The sequence below is a fragment of the Ictidomys tridecemlineatus genome, chromosome 2, assembly GCF_052094955.1.
Source record: "Ictidomys tridecemlineatus isolate mIctTri1 chromosome 2, mIctTri1.hap1, whole genome shotgun sequence".
Classification (NCBI taxonomy): Eukaryota; Metazoa; Chordata; class Mammalia; order Rodentia; family Sciuridae; genus Ictidomys; species Ictidomys tridecemlineatus.
This window is the reverse complement of record NC_135478.1, coordinates 30366802-30381038: the sequence shown is the minus strand read 5'-3', so window position 1 is coordinate 30381038 and position 14237 is coordinate 30366802. Positions and strand designations below refer to the sequence as shown.

The 14237-nt window shown below is 41.5% G+C and overlaps 1 protein-coding gene across 2 annotated transcripts in view; it reads left to right on the top strand.

Annotated features, from left to right (window-relative positions):
* Tgfbr2 (transforming growth factor beta receptor 2) overlaps nt 1-14237 on the top strand; it is an 83599-nt gene that overhangs the window by 25473 nt on the left and 43889 nt on the right. For both annotated transcript variants that reach the window (XM_005317310.5, XM_005317311.5), the window contains one exon: nt 9715-9883. In XM_005317310.5, the coding sequence (XP_005317367.1) occupies nt 9715-9883 (169 nt within the window). The remainder of the gene's footprint in view (nt 1-9714; nt 9884-14237) is intronic.

Below are 14237 nucleotides of genomic sequence, written 5' to 3'. Positions count from 1 at the left end.
TGGTGTAAGACATGTTTTAAGTAGATACTTAAATATCTAATAAAATTGTTCATGTTCTTTTCCAATTCTCTCATCTGTTATGAATCAAAATATACCAGTTTTATTTCCTTAAGACAGAAAGCCAGACATAATCAGTATTTCAGAGTTCTACTATTTTAAGGCACCTCATTGCCCCCACTCCCTACATGTCAAACTCACTAGTATGCCAAATAACACACTAGGTGTCTCAAAGCCAAAGCAGATCAGCTCATGCCTGATAAATGTGTAAGAGTCAGCAAAGGATTTGAAAGTTGAACATGGGTCTCAAGTTACTGCCTATTTGCCAAACCTAAATTGGTTATGGACAGTGTTTCAAAACCAGATTATTTGGTTCTAGAAGGGTTGCTTAAAGACCATAAAAGCTCCTAGAAGCTTTATTGTAATAATGCTTAATTCCTTTGTATTTTTTGAAAGTTTTGGAATAGAGCAGTAACAAAAACATTGTTATATTTCAACTTGTTCATTTATTCAAATTTCCTGAAATTCTTTTTTTTCAAATATCATAAAACTGCTATATTCTATTAATGAGTAGGAATAGATTTACCCTGTTCTTAATTATCTTGTCATACCGGTACTTTAATCCTATGGGAGAAAGCAGTTGCATGGAATGTCCCTTTTTAACAAGAGAGTGCTATGTGACACTCCTTAGGGTATAGGGCTCATTCACATGTACTTCAAGATTGTTGGATCTTGGGGCTGGGGATATAGCTCAGTAATTATGAAAGGCCCAAACCCTTTTCTAAGAAACTTACCATTCCCCCTGCACCCTGTACCCTCCCTTTAAGCCCTAATGGCTAGCCCCAATGTCTTCTTTGCCTATCCTGGAATGAGTGTGAAGCTCAGCTCTTGAACTTGTTTAACAGCGATATCTGGTGTATTGCAGGGAATCAGGAAGGTTGAGGGCTGTGTACCACTGTTGGCTTTGCTCCTCATTAGCTGCCTCTCATTGACCTTGGATGTGTTGTCCACTTCTTTGATCCTTAATCTCCCCTTGAATAAATTCATGATGACAAAATTACATGGTGGTTGTCATGAGTGAAATAATCAGCACAACACTGGACTGAGCACTTGGCCTGCACTCAACAGTGATAACAATAATTGTCCTTACTGTCACTCAGATCTGATTTCTAAAGTAGATGACCTCTTTCCTTGACCTGAAATGTGATTTTCCACATTAGGGAGTTAAACACATATTAGAAAGTATCTATATTAGAGAGTTCAATCATAATTTTTTTACATTCCACTTAACCTCTATTATTAGAAGAGAGAATTGAATAGACAGGTTAAATAATCATTAATTATCAAAAGTCAGGCAGCCACAGGCCCAGGAAGGGCAGTAGGTGGCCTGAAGGTGTGGCAGGGGTGGGGCAAACCAGAGAACAGGCACCATGCCATGGGGACCATTTTGGGGCCCCATAAGCTGATAGTTGCCAGGGGGATAGTGTAGGTCCACGGTGCCAAATCTCCCTTTATTCTTAAGTGGAGTTGGAAATCTAGCTTTTCATGTGAAATCGTCTCACTTTAAAACTTGTTTCACATTTTATTAAAAAAAAATGAGTGTAAGCTGTGAAAATATAGGAATCATCAGATTTGTCCAACATTCATACATACTCAGTAAAAGTGTAATTGAAAAACCTTCCTGCACTGGGTATGCCCAGGACATGGCAGAAGATTTTGGAAGAGAGGAAGAAGTTACTGCAGAGAAATTTATTAGTGAAAATCCCCACCTGACAGGAAATTGACATTCAGACCAAATTTCACACCTCCTTGAAGCAAACAGAGCATCTCAGGTGTTCCTTTTTCTGATTTCCTAATAGTCACTACTTTTCTACAACAACAAAAAATAATGTTTTTACCAGATTTCATATAAAGGTTTTGCATTTTCCATTATGCTGCTTCAGTTCGTTGAAATGATTTATTGTTTAAATCCTAAATGAATAACGTAATTAAAAGAATGTTTTCTTTGAGACCTTTTCCATTCCCAAACTGCTTTGATAGAAATTATTTTTGTACATGTACTTTGATTCCTTACAAGCCTATAAGTATCTTAAGTAAAAGATGATGTCTTACATGCCCTTTTCCACCAGGGTTAAATATGAGAGTCCCCACAGGGCAGAAAAATTGCGTATTTGTTCATGTTGGCTAATGAGTAACAAATTGTCGTAGCTGAATTGGGATGTTATAAAACTTCATAAATTGTGCACTCCTTATCTCTCCTTCATAAGACTGTGCCACTTACCAGTGTTGTTTTGACTGTCACCAAGAGAGTTACTTAATCTCTGGGTTATTTTCCTTGCTGCTCTAGCACATCATCCAAGTTATATTAACTGCGGGAGAATCATTTTCTCATTTGCTATCACTTTACATAAAGTACCAACCTTAAAGCACTTCTCAGCAGAAGCATAAAATTATTATTTTGAAAGTCCACGAAGAAGTACCCCATTCTGCTCCTGCATTTGATATACTATCCCATTTATATTGATGTAGTGAATTTTTTCAACAGGCTTCCTCTTTTCCTCCATCTCAGCCCTTGCATTCTCAATTTTGGCTCTTTTCACTGTCCCAATAGTCAGGATTTGCCAGACAAAGGTACTGTTAAGACCAGCCTTATTCATGAAAAGCTAAAATGACCAAGGGCTGATGAGAGTATTGGCTACCAACTGCTGACCTCTCCCTACTTTTTATAGGAGGTATTTCATCCACATGATCCCTATTAAAGATGAAGGAATATGATGGACACAGCCAAAAGCCTTCCAGTTTTTTAAATATGGCAAAGGTACTAGTATTCCAAAATACTCCTTTGGCAATTATACAGATATTGCTGCCTGCAGGAATCATTTTAAATAGTTAGGTTTTGTCTCCTGTTATGTGACATGATTGTGGGCCATAGAACCCCCCACTCCCACTCCCTACCACCACCACCATCAATAAAAGATAGAGAGGAAAAGAAAGGCAAATTCAGTAAATTTTGGGAGAACTCAAACTATGCTTCATTCCTCAGTGATCCAGGAAATTCAGGGATAAACTAGAGCACAGTCTGTGTATCGAGAAGTTATTTGGTGTTATTACTTGGGTTAGAGAGTGTTAGGAAAGGATGCAATTGGAACTCCAGCTCAGTTATTTTATGTTTGTCACTGAAGAAAGATATTACTTTTCCACTCAGTTACAGCTTGCTTTATTCTATCGATGTCTTCTTTAAAATTTCCTTGTAAATTGTATTTTAAGAATCTTAAAAGGACAGGTTTTCAGTTGAAGAACCCATTGGCTTAATGCATTGGAAACATGGTAACCATTCCTTAGTCCTTTAATTTGCTTTCTTGGTGATACAAATTTATGCTTGTGCATTAAAAAAACAAAAACAAACACAGGGAACTATTAAACTCACTTTACTACAAAAGTGTAGTAAATCACTTTGCTACAAAAACAATTTCGTGAGAAGGGGAATTGAAGCATTCAGGACACGTGTCTCTTTCCTTCCTGTGTACTCCACGGTCTCCCTGTGAGCTAAGTGATGCTTCTCCAGTACTAATTCTGGTGCATCAGAGATTGTCACAGGAAGGAAAACCCCACCTCTTCTGGGTCAAAATACTGATATATTACGCTGGGAATTAGCACTCAGACACATTGTGAAATTAAAAATAAAGTATGGGATTATATTAAAAGTTTTGATGATGCAGGAGATGTTCAGAGAAATGTTCTTAAAAATCTTTCTATCTTTGACTTAATCAGGGGTGTGCTTTATTTGGTGATAGTCATTGGTGAAGGTATTCGATGGGCTTGCAGATGCCTGTCTTTCATGAAGTCTCCACGAGTCCTCCAGGACTGCCGGGCTGGCTGCTTTGTTCTGGGTGGGAGGACGTATGTGACAGGCCGATGGACTTGTCCCACATGGTCTCAAGGGCGTGGGTGTTTGTCCCCAGCATCACAGACCACGGCGGCTGTCTGCCAGATGGTTGCCTCTGTGTCTGGCTCTGAAATGCCAGCTGCAATTAAAAACCTTCTTTCAGAGAACAAGTCTTTCAGTCGCCGGTCCATATGATGATCAGCACCTCTGGGCCTGTGATCATTTAAGGGGCCACGCTCAAGAGAAAAGCAGCTGGAAAGTGCTGTAAGATGAGAAATGCCTGTAAAAACGGTGCAGAATAGGTTTGGGATTTTACGAATTCCAAAAATCAGTGGAGAAAGGGAAACATTTTGGCCCGTCCAAAAGTGGGTCCTCCACGGGTCTCCTGCTCAGCATGTGGCCAGTGGGTCAACAGAGTCCCACGGGGAGCAGCATCTCCTTTCTCCTATCCTAGCTGGGATAGGCACTGTCAGGTGTACTTAGCCAGGCTCTAGCACCCAACTCTTTAATCAGACACTGATCTGGTGTTTCTGTGAAGGATTTTGCAGAAGTGACTAATAGCTACAATCACACGTGAACTGCAAGTAATGGAGGTGACCTTCCATAATGGGACCGGCCCTCATCTAGTCAGTTGGATGCTGTTAAGAGCAAAAGCTGAGGTTTTCTGGGGGGGGGGGGAAGGGGAGAGATTTCTGCCCCCAAACCACAACATCAATTCCTGCCTGAGCTTCTGGCCTTCCTGTCTGACTTATAAATTTCAGACTTGCCAGCCTCCACAATTAGGTGAGCCCATACACTACCCCACACCTGCAGGTTAAAAATACTCCCGAGGGATTTGTGTGCTGCACGTTAATATTTGAGAAGCAAAGCTCCAAGGCCCGGTGAGCTCCATTCTCCAGTTGTCATGGGTTTTCCTTTGAGATGCTGCACTTTACTGTGTCAATTTCAGTGGTCCTGCTATGACATACGTAGCACCAAGTCAGTCACCCACAGGAGACTGTGGAGTCAACAAACTTTAAGTTCCGCTGGAAGGGGCCAGAAAACAATAATCAATAGATGCATGAATTCCATGGTACTCAGATATGTTTCTGGCAAGGCATTTAGGACTATTTGTGAAATCTTGATACTTTGCCTAACAATTCAGTTAACCAAGAGCAGATACCATTTTGGAGATAAGGACTAAACAGTCACGTTCAAAATTCCTAATATGTGTATGGAATAAGTCTAAACCTTTTTAGGCTGCATATCTCGGATCCCCATGTACGGTCCCATAAATGGAGTTAAGCACCTAATTCATATTCTCAAGACCTGGAACCTCTTGCTATCCATGCAGTGATTCTGGGGGAAAATGTGAGACAGAATGAATGAGGAAGGTGGTGTGACCTAGGATGAAGGTCTTTATATTACTCATGGGCATGTTTGAAGAGAAGTGAAATGTGATGGGCCATGTGACACTGTCATATGCTGAGGAAGCTGCCCGTGTTCATTTCCTTCAGTGGAGATTTCCTAGGTGAGAAAGATTCTTACTAGAAACTCTTTTTGGAGAACTTTTTGAAGAATACATTTGCTTGTTAGGAGTAGAAAATTCCCTAAGGATGGTCAGCTGCTCACAGAGGACCTATAGTTATCGTAATACTTCATACTAGAGCATCTTAACCAAAGAGAGGCAGAGTAATCTGACAATCTGGATGGGAAATAATTCTGAATTGGAGTTAGGGTTTGCTAAGAAGTCCATCAGCTGGGTTTTGTTGTGTGGTTGTTTAGGATAATATCTTTCTTGCTAGCTATTCTCAGGGGTATATTTCTTTGCCCTTCTATTCCGTTGGCTTCTCAAGCATTGTGTATTAAACGTAAGGAGATGTTGTTGATGCCTAAGGTCATGACTGGTACATGTCCTCCTGTGGACATTGTGAAATGCACAGAAACAATAGAGCAAAGAGTGATTGGCTCTCACTCTCCCACCTCCACCTGTACTGGCCCCTATCTCACTCTCCTCAGAGCACCATACTGTTAGGATGTCACTGCGGTTCTCAAGGGCTCTGAGGTAGGCCTGGGGTTCTTCAGCTGGGGCTTATGGGCCTTTAGGGAATCAGTGAATCCTCTGAAATGATAAGTAAATGTGTGTATGTGTTTCTCTCCTCCCTATCCAAAATGAATTTATAAAATCTGTATCAAAATTAGGTGAAACCAAAAAGGTTTATGAGTAACTGTCCCTGAACTTACGTACCCTCACCTGCCATGCCCGTATGCCCAAAGGACCCCGAGGACTCTGATGCTCAGAGGTCAAAAAATGCTGGTTTAAAGCAAAGGTTGGAAATTTATATGCCTTTCAGGGTTGGCAGGAATTGTTGAGCATCCTCTGGTCAACTTATAGGCAGTTGCTGGTTGGTGGCAAATGGTACTGAGCATGCTCTGCATCAAGATTTTGTAAATAAATAAGTAAATAATAAACACTGGTCAGCCCCGTAGATGGCAGCTTTTTCTATAACAAGGGGGGAAAATGAGATGTCCCTCGTTAGATGCATTATGAGGGAATATGCTTTAAATTCTACCTCCTCAGTCATGGTAAACATTCGGTAGGTGTACATTCCCAGTGTATACTGACCACTTTCCCCAAGTGCCTATGCCTCCAACTCGGGGGTGAAGTTGGCTGTTCTCCTTTTCCCATAATTCCACAGGGAGGCTTTGCCTTCAGGCAGCGTGCACCGCCCAGTTTGCAGAGACTGCACTGTAAAGTGGATCCTACTGAGTTGTGCAAACTTGTGCCCTTTCTTTCTTTCCCTTCCTTTATTTAGTTAGGTGTATGACATCTTTTTTTTTTTTTTTTTTTTTTTGTCTCTTGCCTGATGATTGTGTTTTGCAGGCATCAGACCTAAACCACTTAGGCTTGTCAACACGTGTGTGGCAGCGAGCCACGGCTGTTCCCAGCACCAGTCTCATCTGTTTTTCTCTCTACCTTATCCCTCCTGACTCCTGTCACTTCTCTCACACTTCTGGGCTTTTGCTGTAAGAGGACTGGCCAACCCAGAAAAGGATTCCTTTCCATCTGAAGTGTAAATGAGCCAAGCGCATCTCTTTAGAGGTAGGCTTCTCGCAAGGAAACTTCCTCCAACTTCTTTGAGAAGCTATTTCTTCACTGTCAAATAAGTTCTATGTGAGTTTTTGCAGGGGAGATGTTATTTTGTGCTTTTTTTTTTTTTTTTTAAATTTCTTCCAGTTAAATTTTGGTCGTGGTTCTCTACATTGTAGGTACACTAGAATTACCTGGACAGCTTCTAAAAATCCCTGATGCCCAGGCGCCCCCTCCTGAATAATTAAATCAGCATACTTGAAAGTGGACGCAGGCTTCACAACTCATCAAGTTCCCCAGCTGACTGATTCCAACCCACCCCCAGAGTTGATAACCACTAATCTAGGCTAACCACTAATCTAGGCTAAAATCCTACAGTGCTGAAAGGCCGAGTTCCATGTCAAAGAGATTTGATTTTTATATTTAAAAAACATCATTAGTTTCCTAATGAACAAATAGATATTTGTCTCAAACATACTCTTCACACACACACACACACACACACACACACACACACACACACACAAATCAACTATAGAAAACATCTTTGTTTTATTTTGCCAGTGTCTTGTAGGAAAAACCTAAAGGGTTAAATAAGTTATCTCACAAATGATTCCAAATATAAACATTGTAGAAAAAATTACATATATATATATATATATATATATGAAAAACCTAAAGGGTTAAATAAGTTATCTCACAAATGATTCCAAATATAAACATTGTAGAAAAAATTACATATATATATATATATATATATATATATATATATATATATATATATATATTCATTGTTGTGTTGGTCCCAAATTTAACACAAGGTTCAGAGGGCATTTCTGTCTGTATTTTTAGCTAAGCATAGAGCTCTTGGTCTGGGAGACATCAAGAATTTCAAAATAGTTTGTTACCTAAAAATACACTTCCTGAAATGAACTTGAGGCCTGAAAGGGATGAACGGGTTTGTTTTTTTCTTCTATATTTACTGCTGCCACAAGAAAGCAAATCTTAAATACATACGTGTCTATATTTTTAGAGACCCAGGAAACAGGTGCTGTGCCCAAGCAACAAAGAGGGTAGCAGGGCAAGGTATTGACAGAAATCTAAATGTCACAAGACAGAAGGTGACTGTGGGAAGGCATGGAAACTGTTCCTCTCTAGGCAAGAGCATACTTAACACAAGCAGAACACATCAGGTTCTGCTCAGGCCTTCCAAGAGGGATTCCTTGGAGAAATACCTCCCAGATTCCTAAGGGCCAAGGATTCCTAGTGTAATGTGTGATCTAATCTTTCTTAGTCTGGCAGAGAGTATGCTGATGCCTGTTTGTTGGTCCAACCTAGCAGCCTTGCGTTACTTCATTTGGCTTTTCTAACTAAGTGTTTTAAACTACTATCAACAATGGAAATGGATCATATTGAGGAAAAAAGATGGGGAATGGGGTGTTGTACCTTTCTTAGGGCCTCTTGGTATGCATGTGCATTGCAAAAAAAAAAAAAGGTCATCTTCAATATTTTATTGAGAAATTGTGAATAAATATGTTGATAATCACTCCTCCCTAAGCTGAGTGAACAAGTTCTGTATCCTGTCCCATTTGGTGCAGAGGACCAAATGTGAACTCCTCATGATTCATGTTTTCACTCATTTATTTACTCATTATTTGGGGTTCCTTCTACAATGGCAGGTGCTCTTTGGGGCACAAGAGATTTAGTCATAAACAAGTTTATGGATAAACTTGTGGATAGTTTATCAACAAGTATGTGACCCACATCGTTTGTGTGGGTGATTAAAAACAGAATCCTGTTATAGTTACTTGCAGGTAGTTTTAGGATGAAGGGTGACCTTTAATCAGAGACCAGAAAGGTGACAAGAAGTCAGACAAAGGTAATAGAAAGTGAAACGCCTGAGGAGGAGTAATTGTGGCTTCTGCCCCAAAGGAGGCTGAATGACCTTGCAGGTGACATGTGAGGAGCAGGGAATTGGTGTGGAGGAGTGGTAAGGGGCACAGGTCTTTGAGCTGGAATCAGCTCTCATTTGTCTTCAGGACCCCGTTGCCTCACCCCTGCTGGGGACAGTGTCTCAGAGACCCTTAGTAAGTGGTGGTGAGTCACCTCAGGGCAGTGGAAGTCATAGCTCAGGAGAACCCATCTTCTGACAGTGGGCTCCTCTAGCCCTTTCAAGTGCAGACCAAGAAAATGGCAGCAAGGTCTTGTGCCCCCACCGAGATTCTCCCCTTTCACTTGGCCTTCTCCCTTCTGTACTTCATGACACTGCTTGGTTGTGACCTTTTCTCTGAATGACTTTTCTCTGGTTCCCGAATTCTTTGTGTCTCCTTCTATTTCGGGTTGTCCTGCCCTGAACTGTCTCCTTGTCTATTCACCCAGCTAAACTATAATTTTCTTAAGGGTACATTCTTTGTGTGTGTGTGTGTGTGTTCTCCCAGCATCCTCTGCAATGCAGAGGGCTGGTCTGTTTCTTTATTGAATGATAAGGTTTTGGTATTAAAAAAAAATGCCTTATGATAATCACTGCTAAAAGCAAGAAGCTACTGTCCTTCCACCACCACCACCACCACCATGCAATGGCTTCCATTACAGATTGCATTCATGAGGGTATTCTAATCTGATGTGAAGGAATTATTTTGTCCTTCTCCTTATTCATTCTCATGACATCGAGTTCATTTGAAATTGCATAACATCTTCAGGAACCCATTGGCAAGCTGCCTACAGTTGGATAATTATCTACTGTCTCTTTCCCTCCCTGTAGTTAACAATGACATGATGGTCACTGAAAACAACGGTGCAGTCAAGCTTCCACAGCTGTGCAAATTTTGTGACGTGAGATCTTCCACCTGTGACAACCAGAAATCCTGCATGAGCAACTGCAGCATCACATCCATCTGTGAGAAGCCACACGAAGTCTGTGTGGCCGTGTGGTAAGGGAGCTTTTAAGAAACCCTTTTTTTTCCTTTCCTCTCTTTACTAGTCACCTGTGGTTGTGGTCCTTAGAGTTGGGCCCTGAAGTATACACCCCTATCTTCTTTTCTTTTCATTTAGACCCAATGTCTTCCAATTATTTATAACTCCAGGGATAGTCTACCTATTTTCAAGCAAAAATGCAATTGAGTAAATAAGATGACCTTTCATATTTATCATAAATTAGAAAATGCCCCCTTGATTTAACACTAAACAGAGTTTTAACTGACTCCTCCTCAGTACCCAATAGTGACCCCAGGAGCTTTGTTCTTCTGAGGCCATCTCAGTCCTGCATTGGGGAAGGAAAGGAGGTGAAGCATTGGCTGTTGGAAAAGGGAAATAACTGCCAGAAAGCTACTATAGAAGCCAGTAAAACAGCCCATTGCTCTATCCGAAGCCCCAGTAATACCAATCATTGGGCAGGACAGCTTCTCTTAGATGAGAGTCTTTATTTTCTCTCTTTCCCTCACTCTCATTTCCTTTACCTCACCTTCCTCCCAAATACAAACATCTCAATTTCTTCAAACCTATGCAATGAGTACCCATGAATTATTTTATTAATTCATGGTTGTGGATCAAGAACACGAGCAAGCCATAAACACCCGATGATCATTCAGAGAGTCCCAATTTTACAAAAATGGATTTACACATTTTTTTTTTTTTAACATTTTGCAGACTTGACCTGATGTTGTGAATTTCTTGGTTATTTTCTTAAAGTAGTTTAGATGGACTCCTGGCTGGTTAGCAAAGAACATGAACCCAAATATCTCTTTCCTTTTTGGGGAATGAGTCCTTGGAGACTTTCTCCAGCCACAGATTTGCTTGGATGATAGATCTGGAAACCTTTCAAATTTCTGTACATACCAGGGGATGAGCTGATTTCTTAAGAACTAAAGGAATGTTCAGAGCAAAGGCCTGTGGTGACAGTCTGCTGTACCTGCCAGCTTCACCTAGTTTGGGGCAATTCTTTTGAAGAAGGGATTTTGACAAAGAGCATGTTCTGAGGAAAGGGCCCAGTGTGATTTGAGGTTTAGGAAGCATGCTATCTGAGGATGGCCCTCCCAGTTAGACACGGCTGGTGCAGGAGAAAGAGGACATAGCTTCTACTGAGAGCCACTGAAAAGCTTTTGGTGGAGAATACAATAAACTCATTCTGCATGATTGTGGAGGGAAGAGGAGGATCCCTGACACCGATGAGAGGACAGGCTTCTGCTCAGTGTGAGTTTAAGTATTTTCATAACCAGAGTTTCCCAGCGTCCGAACAGGCTTCCTTCTCTGGAGGTCAATGAACCTGGATGACCTAAAGAGAGAAGATTGACACCCAGACTGGAGGGCCTCCCTGCTTCCTTTGGGGTTCTGTTCCCCACTGCTGTCTTTACTTAGAGGATCTGCTATGCTTATGAGAGCTTCCTTCTGCTACTCAGAACAGGCTCTTTTAATTAAGATTTTTTTTTCCTGATCCATAATACAAGTCCAGATGATTGAATTCAAATCAAGTCCCTTCCAAAGAGAGGCTTTGCTGGTCTCAAAAATGATATGTAGGGGAGAGGAAACCCCACCCCCCTCTTTTTGGTGTCCCAGCTACAAAGAGTAAATATAGTGAACATTATTTTTACATGTCTTGACAAAGGCAAATACTTTTATGGAGTTGGTGTGCTGATAATGAGAAAGGGAGATACAGTGGGTGCTGTGGGGCACCTCCCTGTCTGGGAGAATCCCTCCAGGGACTTCTCCACTGACAGGTGCTGCTCTATTCATATGGGATCAAGAACACGATCACTCATAGGCAGCCAGCTCATGGGCTGGTGATGCAGAGGTTCAAATTTCTGGCCAAATTTCTGACCTCCATTGGGTCAACTTTAAGAGTTATTCTGGCTTCAGAGCTTCTGGGGCATCAGCTGAGGCCTCTGTTGCAAGCTGCATTGCAGTTGAACTTCTCCCTCTGTGATTACTGCTTCCTTCAGTGTGTTAGCAGTGCATCTCTAAAACCTCCTACACAGAAATCTCATAGCCTCAATGTCTATTTCCAGGAAACCCAAACTAGACAGGAGACAATTTTAAAAATAGCCCAAGTGTGGAAACAGAAAGATTTCTACCATGGAGAAGGTTCCAAGGCATTCATAGGTTTTGATGATGGTTTTCATTCATTCTTTGATTCATTCATTTGACTAATATTGGTTACATAGCCATTGCATGTGAAATGCTTAAGCTTTTCCTAGGTATGGAAATATTTTGGAACCAAAATTTTATTATAGGGATTCTTCTTTCAGTAGATATTGGTAGCCTGTTCAGTGTCTCAGAGCAAATATTGCAAGACAAAAAAAGAAATCTGTACATAGAGTTATTACTGAGTTTTCCCTTCCTGTGCTGGGTTCTCTCCAAAGATGTTTTTCAAACTTAGTTCTGTTGGCAGAGAGCACTGTTTCACAGATAGGTGAGATATCAGTTGAGGACTTTACTCAGACCCAAGCTCTGTAATTGTTTTCTCTCTACGATCTCAGCTCGCTCAGCAGCAAGAAGGTGGAAAACCAGAAACTCTGAAAAAGCTGCACAGTGATTATAGAGAAGCTTTATTTCTTGGCTCACAAGCTCTTCCTCCACTTCTAGAAACTTCAGGAAGAAGAGTCACTATGCTTTTCTTTAGAAGTTCAGAGGAATCAGCCTGCTTTCATTTTATTACCAAACAAACAAAAACAACTTACACCACATAGACACATAAAATGGTGGGGGCGGGGCAGATGCTCTTGTCCACAGCTTTTGCAAAGACTTCCCAACAGCTTGGAGATTCAAGATGGGGAGGGTTTTTTTGTTTTTTAATGTAAATTATTTGTGGTGTGATCCTGCCAAGTTTTATTTAGTTTCTTTTAGTTCCCTGATAGCCAGCCTTGAGTAAGGACTTTGATTATCCCTCTTCTTGTAATAATAGGGATCTACCTAGCAAGGGGTTGCTCCCTGCGGTCCCACTGGAGAGTTAGTTCCAGAACCCTTGAGCTCTTTTGCAAAGGGCACTTGTGCTCTGCGGGGGTCAGCTCTGGGCTGCATGGATGTCAACACCACTTCCCTGCCTGGTTGGGGTGCTCTGGCTTCACCACATTCCTACTCTTCTGATCTCCCTGCTGACTTACTGACCTTTAGTGTCCTTGAAGTGGGAACCAAGAAGGTGGCTCTGTCAAAGTGCTGTTTCCTTCAGGGGAAAGGCCCCACCTCTCTGTATTAGCTGCCTGTTGCTTCTCATCTGCCTTCCATTTTCCTTTCTGAGAGTACTGTGTGTGGGGCGGGGTGGAGAGGTGGGGGGGGTGGAGAGATGGTGGGTGGAGAGATGGGGGGGGTTGTTAACATACACACCCATTCATCACCCATGTGTCAACTCCTACATGCACTCAGAAGTCTTCTCATGGAAGTCTCCACTGGCAAACAGACCGGACCTATGTGATCATTTAAGGCTACCTGGCTCTTCCTCAGGCTTCCTTTATACATATAGACTATTATTCAAGAGAATAGTTATTTTGCATCCGAAACGGGCTGAGACATCCTTTCTGTTGGATTGAGGTCTCCCAAGATGGTGCATTCTTGAAGGAAGCAGAGAAAGTGCTAGAGAGGTGATGCCCGTTTCCAGGGATGCTGAAGTTTTATTTTGAGGTCTGCAATTTTCATTAATTGTGTCGTTTTTAAACGTAAAGGTACACACAGAGCCAACCGAGCATTTCCAAGAGCCCAAGAAAAGTGCAAAATAAGAGATTCTCTGAGCCCTGCGCTGAAGTAGTCTGCAAATATGTGGTTCAAAGGGATTCTAAACATAGAAATAATTCGTTTATGACAACATAAAATATCGCACTGCACTGTAGATGAAGAACAACCTGCAAATCTTTCCCATGTGTTTTAATTAATTTTTCTTCTTCTCCTGCTCCTTTCTGTAATTCTGGAAGCTACAATTCTTCATCTGCACTGTTTTTTTTTTTTTCTTCCCTTTTGTTGGCAGAACCAGCTGCTGACATGGACTGTGCCTCTCACACAGAGTGCCCTGTGGCCCAGCAAAGAAAAAAGAGAATCTACCACCACGTTCCTGGCATCCTTTCTGAAAACCATATAGCTGGACATGCCCTGATTCTGTCACATGAACTAGGGGTGTGATGGGAGCCCTGCAGTACACTCTGGGTGGAAGGTTTAAAATTATCCTGAGTATACCTAAGGAATTGTATGCTTTCCTGTGCCTTCCCCTTTAATGATTCAATTGGGAATTAATGTGTAATATTCTCCGGCAATACAGTCCCTAAGGAAGCCGTCATGTTTATACTCATAAGTGGGTTCTGAGCA